This window comes from Helianthus annuus, chromosome 3 (assembly GCF_002127325.2).
Source record: "Helianthus annuus cultivar XRQ/B chromosome 3, HanXRQr2.0-SUNRISE, whole genome shotgun sequence".
In the NCBI taxonomy this organism is placed as follows: Eukaryota; Viridiplantae; Streptophyta; class Magnoliopsida; order Asterales; family Asteraceae; genus Helianthus; species Helianthus annuus.
This window is the reverse complement of record NC_035435.2, coordinates 52,719,697-52,738,546: the sequence shown is the minus strand read 5'-3', so window position 1 is coordinate 52,738,546 and position 18,850 is coordinate 52,719,697. Positions and strand designations below refer to the sequence as shown.

Here is an 18,850-nt window from a genome sequence, read left to right as displayed (position 1 = left end):
CATTTACAAGGCGGTTAAATTAGTCATTAACAATCACGACTATTCCACCTCACTTATTTTCTATGTCGAAGCTACTGTTCGACTTCATGCTTAGTTAACTTAGTTTATCAAAGTTAACTACTTTAAATCACAAGGTTTACAACGTTAAGTCTAAATCAACATAATATTTAGAACCTTTATCACTTCATATTACGCGTAATTGCCATAAAATTCAAATACGCGTTTTCACTCTAAATTTTAACACTTTAGTTCTCATTTAGGCATTTTAACAAACACCTAATGTGCATAATTTGCATTCTTCTTTTATCTAGTTCATGGTTATTGTTTTAACCATGTTTTAACATCAATTAACATGTCCATATAAATTTTTGCATCTACAACATCAGAATTTACTTACAAAAGTTCAAATTACACTAGAACAACTATCAATTTCTAGTGTTTAACATGTTCACACAAAAACCCACTTATCACCTTCAATGGTGATCATGAATTCACAAGAATTAGGCCTAACTTGATCATATACTTGTCTAGGGTTTACTCCTAGACACTACAATGTTCCTATTTCATCATATAACAAGCATGCAATCATCTAATTCGAATTCTCTAGGTTTGCTCAGAAATTCAACTAGAGATTTCTTATGAAATTTACATACCTCGTGACTCCTTTTTCAGTGGAGATCACTAATTCGTACTCGGATTTTGATTTGGACTTGATTTGGACCTTCAATTTGGTGAAATTGAGATGAGCTAGGGTTTGAGCTCTCCTGGCTCCTTCTTCTGATCGATCTCACGCACACCCCCACTAGAGTGTGTGTAGAGATTTTAATTAAATAAAATCAAATTTCAAATCTTCCTCTTTTGGCCCCTCTAGTTTGTAACTTTATAATAAGGGTTATTACCCAAGTTTCCTTCTTTACTTTAAGGCACATATATAACTAGGTTGATATTCCTAGTTACTTGGCGGGTTCGGGGAAGTTATAACCCGTTTTATTTTTAGGTCCCGTTAACTCGGGCCTTTCGTAAATTTATTTTCTCAAAAGTCTTCGTATAACCTTTATTTAATATTAGGTTTAATTATTTAAATCCTAATATTTACCGGGTTATTTTTACTACGAACGGTACTTTACCCGTCTTTTAGTATTAACGGAGTTTGATTACCAAACCCGTTTTTGGGGTGTTACACAAAGGGCCTGAATATTGTGCCATCAGGGAAGCATGAGCGCAACCGATCCACTTCAGGATCAGTGAATCGACAAAGCTCCATTGAAGGGTTTTTGGTGAGACCCTGACTCTTCAGTGGGCTATTGTGATCAGGAATTTTGGCAGGAGAGGATCGAAGAGTCATCTTCGCCATCGACTTTGAAGAACAGAGGATCAGAGAAGAGAAGATCAAAGAAAAGGGAGGAGAGAGTACCTGTTTGGATCTTCGGATGCGGATTTAAAGGAGAGAAGTCTCGAATTTAAATGCAATTTGGTCCTTATCTCTAATCCTATACATAATGATTGTTGTTGGAGGTGGTGACTGTTGCTGACATCAGCCTGTAACGGCTATATCTCTTACTAACGGCTAGTCCGAAAATCATTCAAACATGACTATCTAATTGGATATCAACTAGTCATGTTTGGGGGCAATTGTTAGGGATAGAATTTCATAGCCTATGGATCACGGATCCTCAAGTGTAGTATGGATCACGGATCCTCAGTTCAGTCTGAATTAAGGATCCTCAGGAGACGCTGCGAGAATAAGGATCCAGGATCCTCATGATTATTCTAACTTAACAATTGTTTCCATCACCTTTGGCTTGTTTTGCAGGTATATTTCGAAGAGGACTTATTCCATGCGAGATTCCAGGGGAATATGCTCTACATTTTCAGCACGTGCATGAGCTAGTTACCGTTGGTGGTGATCGTGGGTGATGGGCAGATTTTTCGGATAGTTAGTTAGGATATTTTTTAGCAAAGATTAAAGGGGTATTGAGCTTAATTTAGAAACACTTCTCACACTTGTTTGACACAACACTTCTGCTACTTTCTCTATCTCGAATACACACTAGAATTCATTGTATCAAGCTCAATGCGTCCGAAGTTGTAAACTTGATTGTTCAATATACTTGATAGTGATAGTTTTCACTATCCGAGGTTTTTTTATGCCGGAGATCATATCTTGATCAAGGGCTTTTTCCTCATATAAATCCTTGTGTCACTTGTTCATTTCATTCAAAGTTTGTTCATACATTTGCCCAATTAACCAAGCACCACACCTCACAAAATAGGATTTGGTTGCATTATCCTAGTCTGATTTTTGACCAAAACATTGATGAATAGTAACTTTATTTTTATAATAATATATAGTTTTTTATTATTTAATATATTATAATAGTTTATTATTATATTTACTTTTAATAACATATTTTTCTTTTTTTTTTAACATATATTTCCTTTACCTTTTTTTAATAATTGTTTCTTTTTTCTTTTTCTAACATATATTAATTTATCGATTAATTTGATACTTATTTAATAATTAACATTTATACCTTTTTTATAAAAACTTAAGTAGGAAGTTGTGCTTGATTTCTTTCTCTGACATTCCGTTATAAGTTTTGTTAAAAACAAAGTTAGTACTCAAAATAAAGTATTTATTTGTTATCATAAAAAGGTACAATGTTAATCTAAATCGTTTTAATGGTTTGACTTTCTAAACAACATGCTTTATTTTTAAATCACGTTTGTTTACATTATTATTTGCTCGGTTTCATCGCAACGCGCGATATAAAAAAAACTAGTCATATATTAATTCCCTAACATGCCATAGTAGTATGTTTTGGGCTCATTGTACTTTGAATCCAGCCCGTAATAATAAATCATTAGCCCATCTAGGTTATTAGCGCAAATTAATCAAGTTCAAATCTCAGCTAACTAGTTTAATTTTTTTTTTTTTTTTTTTTTTTTTTTGAAGGGCAACTAGTTTAATTATGAATATCTATTTTAGGCTTATATAATTATTGTGTCGCTTTTGTTCGATTTAGTTTGATTCTCACCTTAAACCTACATAAAAATAAAATAAAACAAATCATAATAATATGTTTTATCATGTAATTATGTTTAAGATGTCATAGGACATGTGTAAAATAAAACGAGCATCGCCCTCTACCACCATATGGCGTCGTCATTCGTCACTAAAATTGTGATAATATCATTTTACCCATCTTTCTTCCCTTCAACTACTTTAAGAGAAGAGAAGAGATTTGGAAGGAAAGAAAAGAGTTATAGCGTTTCAGAGATTTTTTTTAATGGGGAGAAGAAAGAGAGGAAGAGATGGAGATGTGGGAAAATAGAAAAATTTTGTTTTTTTTTTTTTTTTCAATTTGGAAAGATAAACTTTCTTTCCTCCCTATACTTTTTTTTTTCTTCCCTTTTGTTTCTTTTATTAAACTCGGGAACACAGCCTGATAAATTAAGTGTCTTAACTCTAAACAAACGACTAAGTTAAATATGCCATTACTAGAAACTGTGATCAGATAGAGTCAAGTGACCTCGGACCCTACGGTTCTGCCGCTAGAAGCAATGTATGAGGTAGTCTCATAGTGTGACCGAACAATATTTTTATAAAAAATATATTACTATATTCGTGAACCACGTTTTTTATTGGTCAACGTCAATTGATGTGTTAGGTGGGCTTCAATGCTTTAAAAACATGATATTATCATGTGGATGTCAATACAATATTATAAATTATATTTTTTCTCGAAAGAATAACAAGACGTCCACATAACATTCATTATCCGCTTTAATTGAGAGTAGGGCTGGAAATGGATATCTGTGTAAAATACGATTAAACTTGTTTACTGAAAAAGTACATAATGTGATTTTTTACTTTTTTAAAAATAAATAAAATTATGAAGTTAGGATCTATCATTTTTTTTCTTGGTACATAAAACATAAAACACTATTATAGACATGAGATACCAACTAGTTAAACGAGTTGTATTTATATTTAATACTTGTGTTATACGCATCATCAGAGACCTGTTAAACCCGATAAGACACGATTTACCAGCCCTAATTGAAATGGTAGAAATAGAGCCCTTAGGATTTAGGGGTTTTATTGCGTCAAGTCAACAAGAAACTTTATTTTTTTTTTCATTAACACCCATGTAATGGAATAAAGCTTTCCAAAAATTACTCTCATGTTTATGACTAAAATACAAGTTTTGTTCTTTATGTTAACACTCTTTTAATTACTCTCATGTTTATGACTAAAATACAAGTTTTGTTCTTTATATGAACACTTTTTTTTAGACGGTTTCTTTTGGCGCTCAAGTTGACAAGTTTTAACGTTTCAAACCTTCACGTTATGTCTTTTAGCCTTAATCTAATTAGATTTTTTTGGTTAAATTTTATTTAATATTATTTAAAAAAATAAAACAAAATATTTTTAAAAATTATTATTATTATTATAACTCTTTCTCTCTCTACCACTACCTTCACGGCTTCACCCGCCACCCAATGTCACCGCAACCAAATTATCCACTGCCACCCCTAACCCACCACCACAACCACCCTTTCACCTTCACCCACCACCAAACGCCACCGCAACCAAATCGCCCACTGCCGCCCTTAACCCACCACCACAACCACCCGTTCACCTTCACCCACCACAGCCACCCTTCACCGTCCCCGTCACTTCTTCAGTTGTGTTAGAGAGAGATAAAGAGGAGTGAGAGAAGAGAGAAGGGAACTTTCTTCAGATTAGAGAGAGTGAGAGATTATATTTGTTTTTATTTTTATTTTTTAGTTTTGTATAAAGTAGTCCCTGAATAACAATTCTTTACAAAATAGCCAATGGAAAGATGAAATGACAAGAATGCCCTCATGTGCAAGACACATGACCATAATTAACAAAAAAAAAATCTAACTAGGTTTGGCCTAAAGAATAGATCGTGCAAGATTGATCTTGACGGAAGGAATGGTCGGTATTCACCTAGGCCGGTATTGATCTTGACGGCCCATGGGTTGTCTTTCGTGGTTGTATAACGAGGGTTGATCGGATCAAACGCGTTTGAATCGATGTTGAATTGAAACATGATGGAAGTGGGTTGTGAGAGAGGATAGTTGCGTGAAATGAAATAGTGAGAGTGGATGGTTGTGTGAAATGAAATAGTGAGAGTGGATGGTTGTGTGTAAAATTTATAGGTCAAACGGGTTTATATATATATAAGTAAAAATGGGGTCAAAAACATTTTTTTTAGTTCTGACTGTTGTCAAACGGTCATATGACATGGCCCCCACGAAATAGAGTCGTTATTGCTCGTTATTGCTTGGTTGAGGGACAATAGTGCCCCTTAATAGCGCTCAAGAAATGGTAGAAGGGGGGTAGCGGCGTTTAAAAAACTTGTGGCTCGCAGCTCGTTCGAAACCCGCTCAAAAAAAAAAGCTCAAAGTAAGCTTGGCTCGAAATTGGCTCGGTTCTAAACGAGCCAGCTCGGCTCGGTTTGTAAACGAGCCGAGCTCGAGCTTGGCCTGGCTCGGCTCGTGAGCTGGCTCGATAAGGTTTACATTCTTCATTTTTTTTGTCCCACATCGCTTAGAAAACAAAAACTAAGGGAGTATCTCTCCTATAAAAGAAGGTAAAAACAACGTACAAAGTGAATTAACTATTTATACCTGTATATGTAGTCATATGATTAAATTAAATGGCAATTATAACCCTTAGTCTATGAAGAAATTCATTTTTATGGGCTTTTTAAGTAGTAATTTTTGCGGTTCTTTGTTAGTCAAGTTAGATCGAGCCGAGCCGAGCTAGTTCGAAATCTAATCGAGTCGAGCTCGAGCCTCAAATCTCAGCTCGATTTGAAATTTTAGCTCGACTCGACTTGACTCGTTTACAGCCCTAGGGGGAGACTATTGTATGAAAACTGACTAAACTCGAGAGGGTGGGGGGAATTTGATTTTAAACTTTTTATTTCTTAGTACTTGTATGTATGCAAATTTGATTCTAAACTTGTTGTTTCTTAATATTTGTATCTATGCTGATTCTAAACTTTTTGTTTTTTAATATTTGTATATGTAACTAAAGGGATATATTTATTTATTTTTATTTTTATTAAAACTGGTAATGTATTTTTATTTTCTTCATTAATCATGGAAGTGTAAACTATACTATGATTTATTGGTTAAATATATGTTATTAATAAGCAATTTTAAATCTATCTATACTTTCTAAAAAGGAGAAATCCCAATGACATAAGAAAAGCTGATGTGTCAGCAGGAGAGGTTGTCCAACAATACTTTTCTTATGTCATTATCACATCATAAAGCCTAATATATAAAATCATTTAAAATCGTATTCAAACCTCTGCCAAAGTATACATCTGTTGATGAAATATGTGACTTTACTTTAATAGCTAGCAGCAATTATTGTTATGCTCTGTAATGCTTTTAGATCAGCAGATGTTTAAGGCTAATTACCGGGAAATTCAAATTCAAAAATGCATGGGAATAAGTAATTTGCAATTAATGCATGTCACTCAGAAACTCCTGTCAATCATCCTTCTTATATAAGGCTTTTCTTCTCATTTCCATTTTCATATTTCATCACGCTTTCATCTTCTCTGATTTTCAAATTTGAAATTTAATCACAATCCGAATTCTGAATTAGAAGCATGTCAATATCAGTTGACAGTAACAATCTTAGTTTTGTTAACGATTTGAATCCTGGGAAAGATATGTGGAACATGAAAGCGAGAATTATTCGAAAATGGAATCAGGGTTACAAGATGGATCTCATCTTCATTGATGAAAAGGTAATTTGTATCTCTGCTTTTCCGTTTTATTAGAGAATGTAGTGGTGTATGCTAAGAAGTTACTTTCTTTAAATGTTCTTCAGGGTGCTAAGATTTAAGCAGGTATTAAGAGTCATCTGATACATGTTTTTGATGGACAGCTTCAAGAAGATGCTGTTGTGATTCTGACGAAATTTGGTGTTGGTGAGAATAAAGATTTATATAAAGTAGTAGTGCAGCCTTATATAATCAACTTTTATAGATGTACAACTGTTAATCCTGTGACAGATTGGCAAGGTGTTGAGTATGGTTTCAACTTCAGAGCTTATGAAGATATTCTTCAAGGAGAGGCGTTAAACGCTTTGAGTGTTGCTAGTGTATATTTTTGTAATAATGTCTTGCTTGTATAATATTAGAGAGTTTTACTTATATTCTTGTATAATGTGATCATATAGATGTTGCTGGATTTATGATTTGTTGTGGAGATCTTGAAATCTTTGATCGACCTCCAAAGGAGACTAAGAAGATGAATTTCGATATTGAAGACTTGGAGTAAGTTGTTGTTTACATGTGCAGTCATGTACTGATCATTGTTTGTATTTAATGATGTTAATAAATAAGATGAAGAATGTTGGTATTTAATGTGGGATCATGATAATGGTAATAAATAAGATCTATAGTGTTTGTATGTAATGCTGAATCATGGTAATAAATGAGGTCTACAGTTTATTCTTAGACCATATGTAATGGGGCTTTATAAGGGCATGAAAGATTTTGATAATGCCCTTACACCATTACTCATGGGCATTATAGGGGCATGAAGAGTGAGGGGCATTTCTAGAATAATGCCCAATAAGAAAGAAAAATAAGGAAACTAATAAATAAAAGGGCATTATGAAGTTTTAACCATTACATGAAACATTATGATGGTGATGTGGCAAAAAATGCCCCTTAAGGGGCATTAACCATTACCCATGGTCTTAGTGAATATGTTAGTTAATTTATGGCTCATTTGCTATTTTAATAAATGTCATAATTTTCCTTTGATTTTCTGTTTTTATTCATTCAATGTGGTTTTGATATTAGAGATTTGTAAAGGAATGGTCATAAATTAGTCTTTAGTATATCGTCATGTGAATATTCTTTTCATGTAGGGGTAAGGTTTTGCGGTGTACTGTGTGGAATGATTATGCACTGCAGATTAAGGACTTCATTTCTAAAATCCCACCTCATGAGCATGTGATGGCTGTTATACAGCATGGAAAGTGTAAGGAATGGAAAGGTATTTTTGTTACTTTCTGCAAATCATAACTATACTGTTTATTTCTTGCAATATAAAGACATGTATACATTAAATATCTATATACATTTCCATGTAGGTGAATATACTGTTCAAAGTGATAAGTTTGCAACACGAATTTTTCTGAATGAAGAAATTAATGAAGTTAATGAGTTAAGGAGGAGGTAATTTGTCAATGTAATTTCTATTGTATATAGATGTTCAAGTCAAATACTTGGTTTCATGGTATCTGTATACTAATTCTAATCATTTGTGGTATTCAAAAGGCTTATACTGAAGTTTGGACAAGGGAGTGGTTCTACTTCTCAAACAATACTATCGTCTCAGAGTGTTTTCCCATTGCATAAAGAATTTGTAACTGATGGTGTGAAGAAACATGTTGATGAGATTAGTGAGATAGAAAAGGTTTCACATCTTTTTATATAGTTTGGTTATTTGTTTGGTTTGTCACCTGCATGTTTGTCAAACTAGAGATTGCAAGTTCATATATTGTTTTTACAGGAAATGACTTGTGTTGTGTTGTGTTGTGTTGTGGTTGCGACAATTAAGATTGTGCAAGAAGAGTATGGTTGGTTTTATGCTGCCTGTCGTAAGTGTTTCAAGAAGGTGATAGGTAAAAGTGAATACTTGTAGAATGTTGAAAATGTTTCAGATGATATTGTTCGATTGCCTGCGACTTCTTTGGTTTGTCCCAAATGTCATAGTGAATGTACATCGATCACCACAAAGTAAGCAATGATGATTATTTAGCGTTATATTTATATAATTAACATTCTAAGACTGATATTTGAATATAGTTTTGCAGTTTACTTAGTTATTTGTGTATATTTCAGGTTCAAGGTGCAAGTCCGGGTACAGGATGAGAGTGGTAGTGTTTCTTTTGTTATGTTTGATAGAGATGTTCAAAGCTTCTTGGATTAGCGGCGAGTGACATAAGAGAGAGGCAGGTTAAGGCCAATGATACTGGATTCCCTTATGAGATATTTCGATTGGTTGATAAGAAGGCTGCTTTTAAGATTGATGTTTCTGAGTTCAATCTTAAAAATGACTATCGTGTTTATACTGTGCAAAAAACATGTGATGATCCAGTAATAATTGTTGAGTTGGTTGGTGGAGATGGTAATGGTGATGAAAATATTGATGAGATAGCACATAAAATTATTCTTCCAATCTATTTATTTTTCTTTTGAGTTTTAAACACTGGATTCTGCACTTTTTTATATGATATCATATATTAAGATCCTTTAGGTTACTCAAGAGGTAGCTGACGTTAAAGATGTTAACCTTTCAGAATCTTCCCAGATGTCTGCTGAACGAACTTCAAGGGTGAGTATTTATTTTTAAAGTATGTTTAGTATGTTTAAAAAGAGTTCGTTATTTTATTAAATGAGATCAATAGTTGTTTTGTGATCTGTTGCAAGGATGTTGTCTCTGTTACGGCTGACTCTTAAGCCGTTGAAGTTGAAAAGGATTCTGGATCAAGTCCCAATGGAAAGCTGATGGCTCTAGATGCTGATGTCGTCAACGTTGGTGAGCTATCCACTAATGTGAGAAGAACCCGGAAGAAGCTGACTAAGGTTAACAATTAGATGCTTATGAAAAAACAATTCTTATGAGAGATAAGTAGAAACCACTTATTTTTTAAGAATCCTTGTGGTTTTTATTTATGTCTGTTAACTGTTGTTTTAACAAACTGTGGTTAAAAGTTTGGTTTGTAAGGGCTACAATGATGAATATGGTATGTAATGTCGGCGGTTTGAAGATCAAGTAAGGTTAACCTTTTGTTTGTTATATAATATTGTTATTATACATTATATACATTTTTGATGATATTGATGGACTGGATAAGTATTAAGGTTGTATATTATTGTTAGATTGATGAATGGAAATTTAATCAATTGGTTAGGCGGAAAACTAATGGGGTCTGAGATACATTAACATCTGTTAGAGGCTAAGCACTGTTATAGCGTGCTAACATCTGTTAACCCCTAAGGACTGTTAAAGATCTGTTAAAGGCTAAGCACTGTTATAGCGTGCTTCAACAGACCTTATGAGCTGTTGATCATCATTTGTTAAAGATCTTATATTATAGATCTTCTGTTGAATTGTGTAATATCTGTTGGTCCACAACAGAACTTAGGTTCATCATACATTTGACTTCATCAGCAGAGGTTCTCTTTAGAAGACCTTTGCTTCAGCAGTCTTTGTCATAACAGACCTTTTGGTTCATCAGCAGAGTTTGTTTGGCTCATGAGCTGAGGTTGTTTAGTTTAACAGACTTTTCTTTCAACAGTGGTTGTCTTCAACATACGTTTTGGTTTGCAAAGTTTAGCGAAACAGATGTTGAGTTTGTCCCTTTGGTAGGAGCAGATTTTTAAAACACTGTTATTTGTAATTACAAGTTGTATACTATTTTATTAATTTTGAGTCTTATATTTCTTTTTGTTGAGTGGCCGGGAAATGTAATGGAAAATAGTAATGTTTAGATGCAAAATATAGTAATGTTTACTTGAAAATATAAAAAGGTAAAACCACAAAGTTTTGAAAGTATATACTAAGACTACATAACTTCATTCTTAAGTTAGTTTTCAAAGAAGAAATTTGTCCATCAAACATGTCAACTAAAACATAAATATTAAAGGCTGAAAAGATGTTCAAAGACTATGTCAACAAACTTCAAAGTGTATTTTATCTCCTGTTACACTTTTTTCATTGACTATCTCAGACCTCAACCTTTTCCCCAAATATATTCCTGTTTCATCCATGATACGCTGCCAGTTTGTATACATCACTAGATGGTTGTTGTCGTCAGGTCTTCTAGGATCTCTCCTAACAACCAGCTGTACCAAAAACTTCACATGTCCAAATGACAGCACAACTCTATAGTAGTCATTTAGCTGGTGTTCTCGAACAAAATTCCTCGGTATTGCATGTAAAGGAAAATTCTTTCTTTAGTTATTCATTCAAAACATCATATACTTTAAGTAATAACAGATAGATCCAACATTATAAGTAAAATAAACCATATTAAAAGTAGATATGTAAATACCAAGCTGTGTGTCTCTAAAAATGGTACTTGATATGCACAAAATGCAACATATAAATTATATCAATTGTGGCATAAAACTAACCCTTTTTTAGTACTAATGTTGGAAAAAGTGTGCTTTTGTCTTCCTTTTGTATTTTCAGGATTAAATGAGCTCAAATTAACAAAAGAAGCAAAAAGACAGCAAAATCTAACATAAATACAAGAAAAGGAACGAAAGTGGCATGCCCGACCCCCCGACAGCATCTTCCCAAGCAAAACTGAGAAGACAGAAGACTGAACACGAGCACGGGGCCGTGCCCAAGTAGCAGCAGAAAAGACAAACCCATAGAAGCTTCTACTGCCCACCACGGGGCCGTGCCCAGCGGACACGGGGGCGTGGTCAACTTCCTGCAGGCGCATTTATTGTAATTGCGAATTGCAATTAATGAAGATAGAGAGTCAGATGGACACGGGGTCGTGCCCAGCGGACACGGGGCTGTGTCCGAGCTTCTGTTCAGCCTATAAATAGGAGTGTTTGGAGCTCTTGCAACTCATCCCTTGGCACACCACCTCTCTCACACTTCACCCACCACCCACCACCACCATAACACCATCATCCATTGTCCATCATAGAGTGTGTGAGTCGTCTCGGGATCCAAGATTGATCGTAAGAGTTCTTGACAATCAAAGGCCATGTTTGCCTAAGTCTCTTACATCACTTGGTGAAGACAAGTGTTTAGTGTAATACTTTTTATTTTTAATCTTTTGAACTTTTTAATTGGTTTTGTATTAATGACTTTAATTACTAGTTTCTTATGTTGAAGGTGATTCTTCCTTATCGTTTGTCCGTGGTGTCTTGGCATTATTTTACTGTCTATATAAAATAAAAGATTTTCACCATTCATATCTCCACGGTCTATATGGAGGTATGTTGGCTACTTGGTCGGGGGTTAAGGGAACGGTTTGGTAAGAGTCTTGCCATTGTTCAGTGTATAGATCCTGCAAAGGACCTGGATCAAATTTAGTAGGACCTCCTTCAATACCCAAAGGTATTGGATGGCGGGGGTCCAAACTCTTTGATCCCCTCATAAGTTAAACTACTATTAAAACTTTAACCCAGCTACTTAGGACTGTATCCCTGCTGACTCAGACTACTTAGCTGAGGGTAACGTCGCCTTCAAAAGAGGGGCCTACCACATTATGCATTAATAACTTAATTAATTATCTTTCAATAATCTGACCCTTTAGGATTGTATCCTTGCTGACTCAAACTACTGGGTTGAGGGTAACGTCGCCTTCAAAAGAGGGGCCTACTACAATAACTAAGATAATCTCTTAAACAAGTGCAAAAGTGCGAAAATAATCAAAGGTTACACTAACACATGAGTCGGATCCAAGTGATTCATCTTGTCTATCTGTTTTTATTTTTATTTTATTTTTCAGCATTTTAGTTAATTTTATTTTCTTAGTTTAAAAATCTTTTTTCTAACATTTTGATTTGATTAGACGTTGAGGATAAACCGGTACTAAAAGCTCTTGTGTCTTTGGACGACCTCGGTATCTTACCAACACTATACTACGTCCACGATGGGTGCACTTGCCCATATGTGTGTTTAGTGTTAGTGAATATCGTGTTTTATAAATTTAAAACTTGGCAAAAAAAAGTGTAAAAGGGCTTAAAATATACACCTAAAATACATTACACCTAACGCACATCAAGTTTTTGGCGCCGTTGCCGGGGACACAAGGATTTTAAGAAAGTTAGGAATCAACAGCCTAATCATTCTTTCTATTTTCTTTTTATTTTTTTTAGGATTTTCTTAATTTTTCAGCTTCTGCAGAACTCAGCACGGGCCGTGCCCGCTGAACACGCCCCGTGCCCAATCTTTGGAACTGGCAATCTTGTTTTAAGTCAAACAGTAAGCTGAACACAGGGCCGTGCCCACTCAACACGCCCCCGTGCCCAAGATTCAGTTACTGAAAACAGAACCGTAAGATCCCGACGGTTGGTAATTTCTGACATAAAAATGAGTGATAATGATCTTTTTTTACTTTCGGCACTCTTATGGTACGTGGTGTCAATTATGTGGAGGCGGTCATAAAGAATTAGAATGTTATTTTCTAAATTATAAGCCCCACTATATAGACCCATCGTTTGCCTGTATCCTTAAGATGGGCGAAAGTAAAAATAATCCTTATCTCTCCCTCGAAGGCGCCCAACCAGATATTTTAGGAGAAATGCTTCTTGATGAACTATTTCAACTAGAAGATCTGATTCTTAATTGGTTAAAAGAACTTAGGATGGATTTCCTTAATTCATCTCAAGACGATGACCAAGAAGAAGTGTTGGGATCACATTCAAACAACCTTGTTGCTCCCAGTAATACCTTCAACTCTCGCGAAGACTTGGACGATAGTCGTCCCTATGCCGATTGTGCCGTGAAGGACTCCCCATCGACTTCGTTCGATGCATACATAGACCTGAGCGATTCGGCACACACCTTCTTTAACGAGAGCCCGGAAAAGGGTTGGACTTGTCCACCTACATTTAGCATAGGAATCACCCTCACCGACAACCTCTTGCGTTCTCGTCTTAACCTAGATCAATTAAGGTATCTTAGGCACTTTGGGGTTGTTCCATCCAGTAAGGAACCGCCCGATCCAGATAAGTTCCTTGAAAATAAACAAACTTCATAATCAGCCCTTCGACACGGGGCCGTGTCCAGCCAACACGCCCCCGTGTCCACCAAAAGATTCCCTTCTGACTTTTGCATCAGAATACGGACAAACTGTGTCAGGATTCTATCTGCACACGGGGCCGTGTCCAGCACGCTGTCGTTTTCTGTAAATGCAGCCAAGAATTCTGCACATTTGGACCATCTAGGGACAGAGATTTGAAGGGATCTTCTCTCCTACCATCCTAGGTATGTTCTAAAAGAAGGTTCCAACAACAATCTTGTCCTTTCCTCTTTTATCCATATCCTTCTTCTTCATCTTTCTCAAAAACCTCCATTAAAGCTTGAGATTTCAAGCTTTAATGAAAGGATTATTGAGTTTTGTTCAAGAAATCTTGTTAAAAATAAGTTGTACCACATTGTTTTAAGTTACTATTGCTCAAACAGGCTTCATAAGTTAGAGAAATAACTTAAAACTTCAAGATTTCTTGTTGCACAATTCTGCAGAAAGATGAACACGGGGCCGTGCTCAACGAGCACGGGGCCGTGTCCAAGGTACTGTTTCATAAAAATAAGTTGTTTTCGGTTTATTTTCGTAGAATGTCGAGTGAAAACAGTGGAACATCATCCGTGCATTCAACAAACAGTAGAAGAGGAAGGAGGCCTTCCATTGAAGCTACCCTTGTACACTACGTCATGGCACTACGGGAAGCTCTCGATGAAATGACTGCGGTAGAGGAAGTCCTAATTGACCGTATAAACTATCTTACGGTGGAGCTGGAAAATAGTTTTCAAGAAATTAACCTCTTGCACCGGAGGTTAAATATTCTTGTAACACCTCCCATGGAACCCGTCCTCCCTCAAGAGGATTGGAACCTAGCACTTGGAGTCAACAACCTGACCGGATGGGATGACATTCCAGCGGAACCTCCCCTTGAGATCTAGAAGAAGTCCCGGTGGAAGTTGTACCTCCTCAAACCGACGCTAATGAGCCCTCTTTCCTCCTCCCAAGGGAGATAGAGGAGTGGCTCGCCGACATATGAGGAGTCCATGCCCGGAAGGAGGAGTTCTATGAAGCCACATCCAACCAAGACTATTATCTTCTTGGAAATTTTGCTAATTAAAATAACTTGTAGGCTAGAACTCCCTGGTTTATGCTTCTTGTGCTTACTTATCTAACTTAGTAGCATTTTAGGACTATGTAATTCTCTCTATGGTTTTTAATGAAATGATGGTTTTAAGGTTTGGATGATGTTATAATAAATAAAACACACTCAGGATGGTGACGGATAACAAGGGAAATGAGAAACACCACCCCATGCACAAAAACAGGGCCATCTGACAACGATTTCTTCATTACAGTAAGCTCAGCACGGGCCGTGTTCGCCCAACACGGCCCCGTGCTGCACATTCTGCAGAAAATCGCCCAGTTCAGGTAACTGGACACGGGCCATGTTCGCTGAACACGCCCCCGTGCCCAGGCTTCTGTTCCTTTTCTTTAATTTTTGTCACTGGCACCTGAACACGAGGCCGTGCCCGGTCCCCACGGGGCCGTGTCCAGGCTGCCAGTAACATAAAATTTTGCTTTTAACACCATTTTACACATTCGATCAACCTAAAAACTTATTTTTGGGACACATTGAGGACAATGTGTAAGTTAAGTGTGGGGGGGATGCTAAAACCTTGAATTTTGCAAGTCCTAATAACAAACCTTACACAAAACTCTATTGGAACCGCTAATCACCCCAAATTTTTTCCAAAAATTTTCATTTTTTTTTACTTGTCTAAGTTTAAGTTGGGAATTCAAGTCTTAACAAGGTTATATTTTTACAAGTTTACAACCGATAGCGTCGGGATAAAAAGAACCAACATAAGAAAATTATGAAAAGGCATGACAAACTTAGTTAAAATTTGATTATATATACTTGATCACATAAAAACCCTTTTCCCACAAAAGTGAGTTTTGAGCCTTTAACGAGCATACAAATATATATCTTTACACTAAATGCTCATTTTTCGTTTCTTGTGTGAATAGCCGCTTGGTTCGTACGACTCTAGAACTTTGCCACAATAATACGTTCCCGGTCCTTACCAACTTAAACCCAAGTAAGTAAATGATGGAGGCATTAGGACTAACCCTTTTTCATTCTACACCATTATTTTTCATTTTTTTTACCACCTACCCAAAATCCCCCTAGTTAACCCCTTTGAGCCTAAACCTTTTCATTTTTAACCCAAAACAATCACCCTTTTACCCACCTAAACCTTTTTATTTTTAACCCTTTTCTTTTAGCAACAACGTCCGGTTTTCTTATGACTTGTAGAAAAAAAATATGTATTTTTTTATGAAACCAAACAAACAAACAAGTTTATCAAAAATAACTTTGTTTGAACAGTTCATCAAAATAAAATAAAAATATAAAAAAAAGTCTTTCAAACCGACGTTTGTTATGCCTTTCGCCCTTTTTACTAACCACTAACCCAACCACCCACCTTTAGCCCAAGCCTAACCTTTCACCCAAAAAGTCCTCTTGATATTTACAAAGGTATATAGTTAAAAAGGAGGAGGATTGATTGCTTGGCAAGCTTATGGTAGGAGTAAGTTCCATGCCGCTCTCGAGTGATTCACTAAAAAAAATACACCTTCGGCCGAGTGTTGAGTGATTCCCCGTAAGGTATGTGAACTTGTATATAAATGGAATTTTAAAAAAGGTATGTTATGCCCTAATAAGTAATTTATCTTAAGAAACATTTTTAATAAATCATGACGAATAGGATTGTAAATAAATAAAAATAAAACCTAAATAAAGAATCTTGGAAATCCCGACACTCTATGACAAGCCCAAAAACCTTCTCTTCTACCCATTCCATTTGGGAGTGAATAAAGTCACATTATAAGGGGTTTTGCTTGAGGACAAGCAAAAATTCAAGTGTGGGGGTATTTGATATGCACAAAATGCGACATATAAATTATATCAATTGTGGCATAAAACTAACCCTTTTTTAGTACTAATGTTGGAAAAAGTGTGCTTTTGTCTTCCTTTTGTATTTTCAGGATTAAATGAGCTCAAATTAACAAAAGAAGCAAAAAGACAGCAAAATCTAACATAAATACAAGAAAAGGAATGAAAGTGGGATGCCCGACCCCCCGACAGCATCTTCCCAAGCAAAACTGAGAAGACAGAAGACTGAACACGCCCCGTGCTCAGCGAGCACGGGGCCGTGCCCAAGTAGCAGCAGAAAAGACAAACCCATAGAAGCTTCTACTGCCTACCACGGGGCCGTGCCGGGCGGACACGGGGGCGTGGTCAACTTCCTGCAGGCGCATTTATTGTAATTGCGAATTGCAATTAATAAAGAGAGAGAGAGTCAGATGGACACGGGGCCGTGCCCAGCGGACACAGGGCTGTGTCCGAGCTTCTGTTCAGCCTATAAATAGGAGTGTTTGGAGCTCTTGCAACTCATCCCTTGGCACACCACCTCTCTCACACTTCACCCACCACCTACCACCACCATAACACCATCATCCACCACCATCATCCATTGTCCATCATAGAGTGTGTGAGCCATCTCGGGATCCAAGATTGATCATAAGCGTTCTTGACAATCAAAGGCCATGTTTGCCTAAGTCTCTTACATCACTTGGTGAAGACAAGTGATTAGTGTAATACTTTTTATATTTAATCTTTTGCACTTTTTAATTGGTTTTGTATTAATGACTTTAATTACTAGTTTCTTATGTTGAAGGTGATTCTTCCTTATCGTTTGTCCGTGGTGTCTTGGCATTATTTTACTGTCTATATAAAATAAAAGATTTTCACCATTCATATCTCCACGGTCTATATGGAAGTATGTTGGCTACCTGATCGGGGGTTAAGGGAACGGTTTGGTAAGAGTCTTGCCATTGTTCAGTGTATAGATCCTGCAAAGGACCTGGATCAAATTTAGTAGGACCTCCTTTAATACCCAAAGGTATTGGATGGCGGGGGTCCAAACTCTTTTATCCCCTCATAAGTTAAACTACTATTAAAACTTTAACCCAGCTACTTAGGACTGTATCCCTGCTGACTCAGCCTACTTAGCTGAGGGTAACGTCGCCTTCAAAAGAGGGGCCTACCACATTATGCATTAATAACTTAATTAATTATCTTTCAATAATCCGACCCTTTAGGATTGTATCCTTGCTGACTCAAACTACTGGGTTGAGGGTAATGTCGCCTTCAAAAGAGGGGCCTACTACAATAACTAAGATAATCTCTTAAACAAGTGCAAAAGTGCGAAAATAATCAAAGGTTACACTAACACACGAGTCGAATCCAAGTGATTCATCTTGTCTATCTGTTTTTATTTTTATTTTATTTTTCAACATTTTAGTTAATTTTATTTTCTTAGTTTAAAAATCTTTTTTCTAACATTTTGATTTGATTAGACGTTGAGGATAAACCGGTACTAAAAGCTCTTGTGTCCTTGGACGACCTCGGTATCTTACCAACACTATACTACGTCCACGATGGGTGCACTTGCCCATATGTGTGTTTAGTGTTAGTGAATATCGTGTTTTATAAATTTAAAACTTGGCAAAAAAGTGTAAAAGGGCTTAAAATATATACCTAAAATACATTACACCTAACGCACATCAGTACTTAAACTGTGTAAAACCACTTAGGATCTTCCAATGATATCAAACAATACCTTGTGTAAGTGCGGAAATCAAACACAAGAGGGTTCAAGAATAATAGTAATCGAAACCAATAACAAAATAGTTAAAACAAACCGAACTTGCATTCACTAATTGATTCGTGACTGATACAAGATCACAAGTAGGTTTCGGCTCCCCCTTAGTTCTTCATTAACTGATCAACCTCAAAACAATGAAGGAGGTTTAACTATATACTAAACCCTATGGGCTGTGAACCCACTAAAGCCCAACCGAAACCCTTACATAACCCAAACATAGTTTCGACCCAAAACATTAAATAATTACATATTACATAATCAACCCTGAACTATCTAACTTCTCTATGTATAAACCTCCAGGTTCCAACAAACTCCCCCTAGGTTTATG

The 18,850-nt window shown here is 36.1% G+C and overlaps 1 protein-coding gene across 1 annotated transcript; it reads left to right on the top strand.

Moving 5' to 3' along the window:
- The first annotated feature begins 6,662 nt into the window (after nt 1-6,662).
- Nucleotides 6,663-9,671, top strand: LOC110931384. Its single transcript, XM_035988029.1, has 13 exons — nt 6,663-6,803; nt 6,944-6,986; nt 7,071-7,169; nt 7,238-7,334; nt 7,937-8,064; nt 8,162-8,246; nt 8,349-8,487; nt 8,584-8,671; nt 8,735-8,810; nt 8,916-8,934; nt 8,979-9,170; nt 9,331-9,408; nt 9,552-9,671. Exons 1-13 carry the CDS (start codon nt 6,663-6,665, stop codon nt 9,669-9,671), a joined length of 1,305 nt encoding a protein of 434 aa, XP_035843922.1.
- Nucleotides 9,672-18,850: the final 9,179 nt, after the last annotated feature.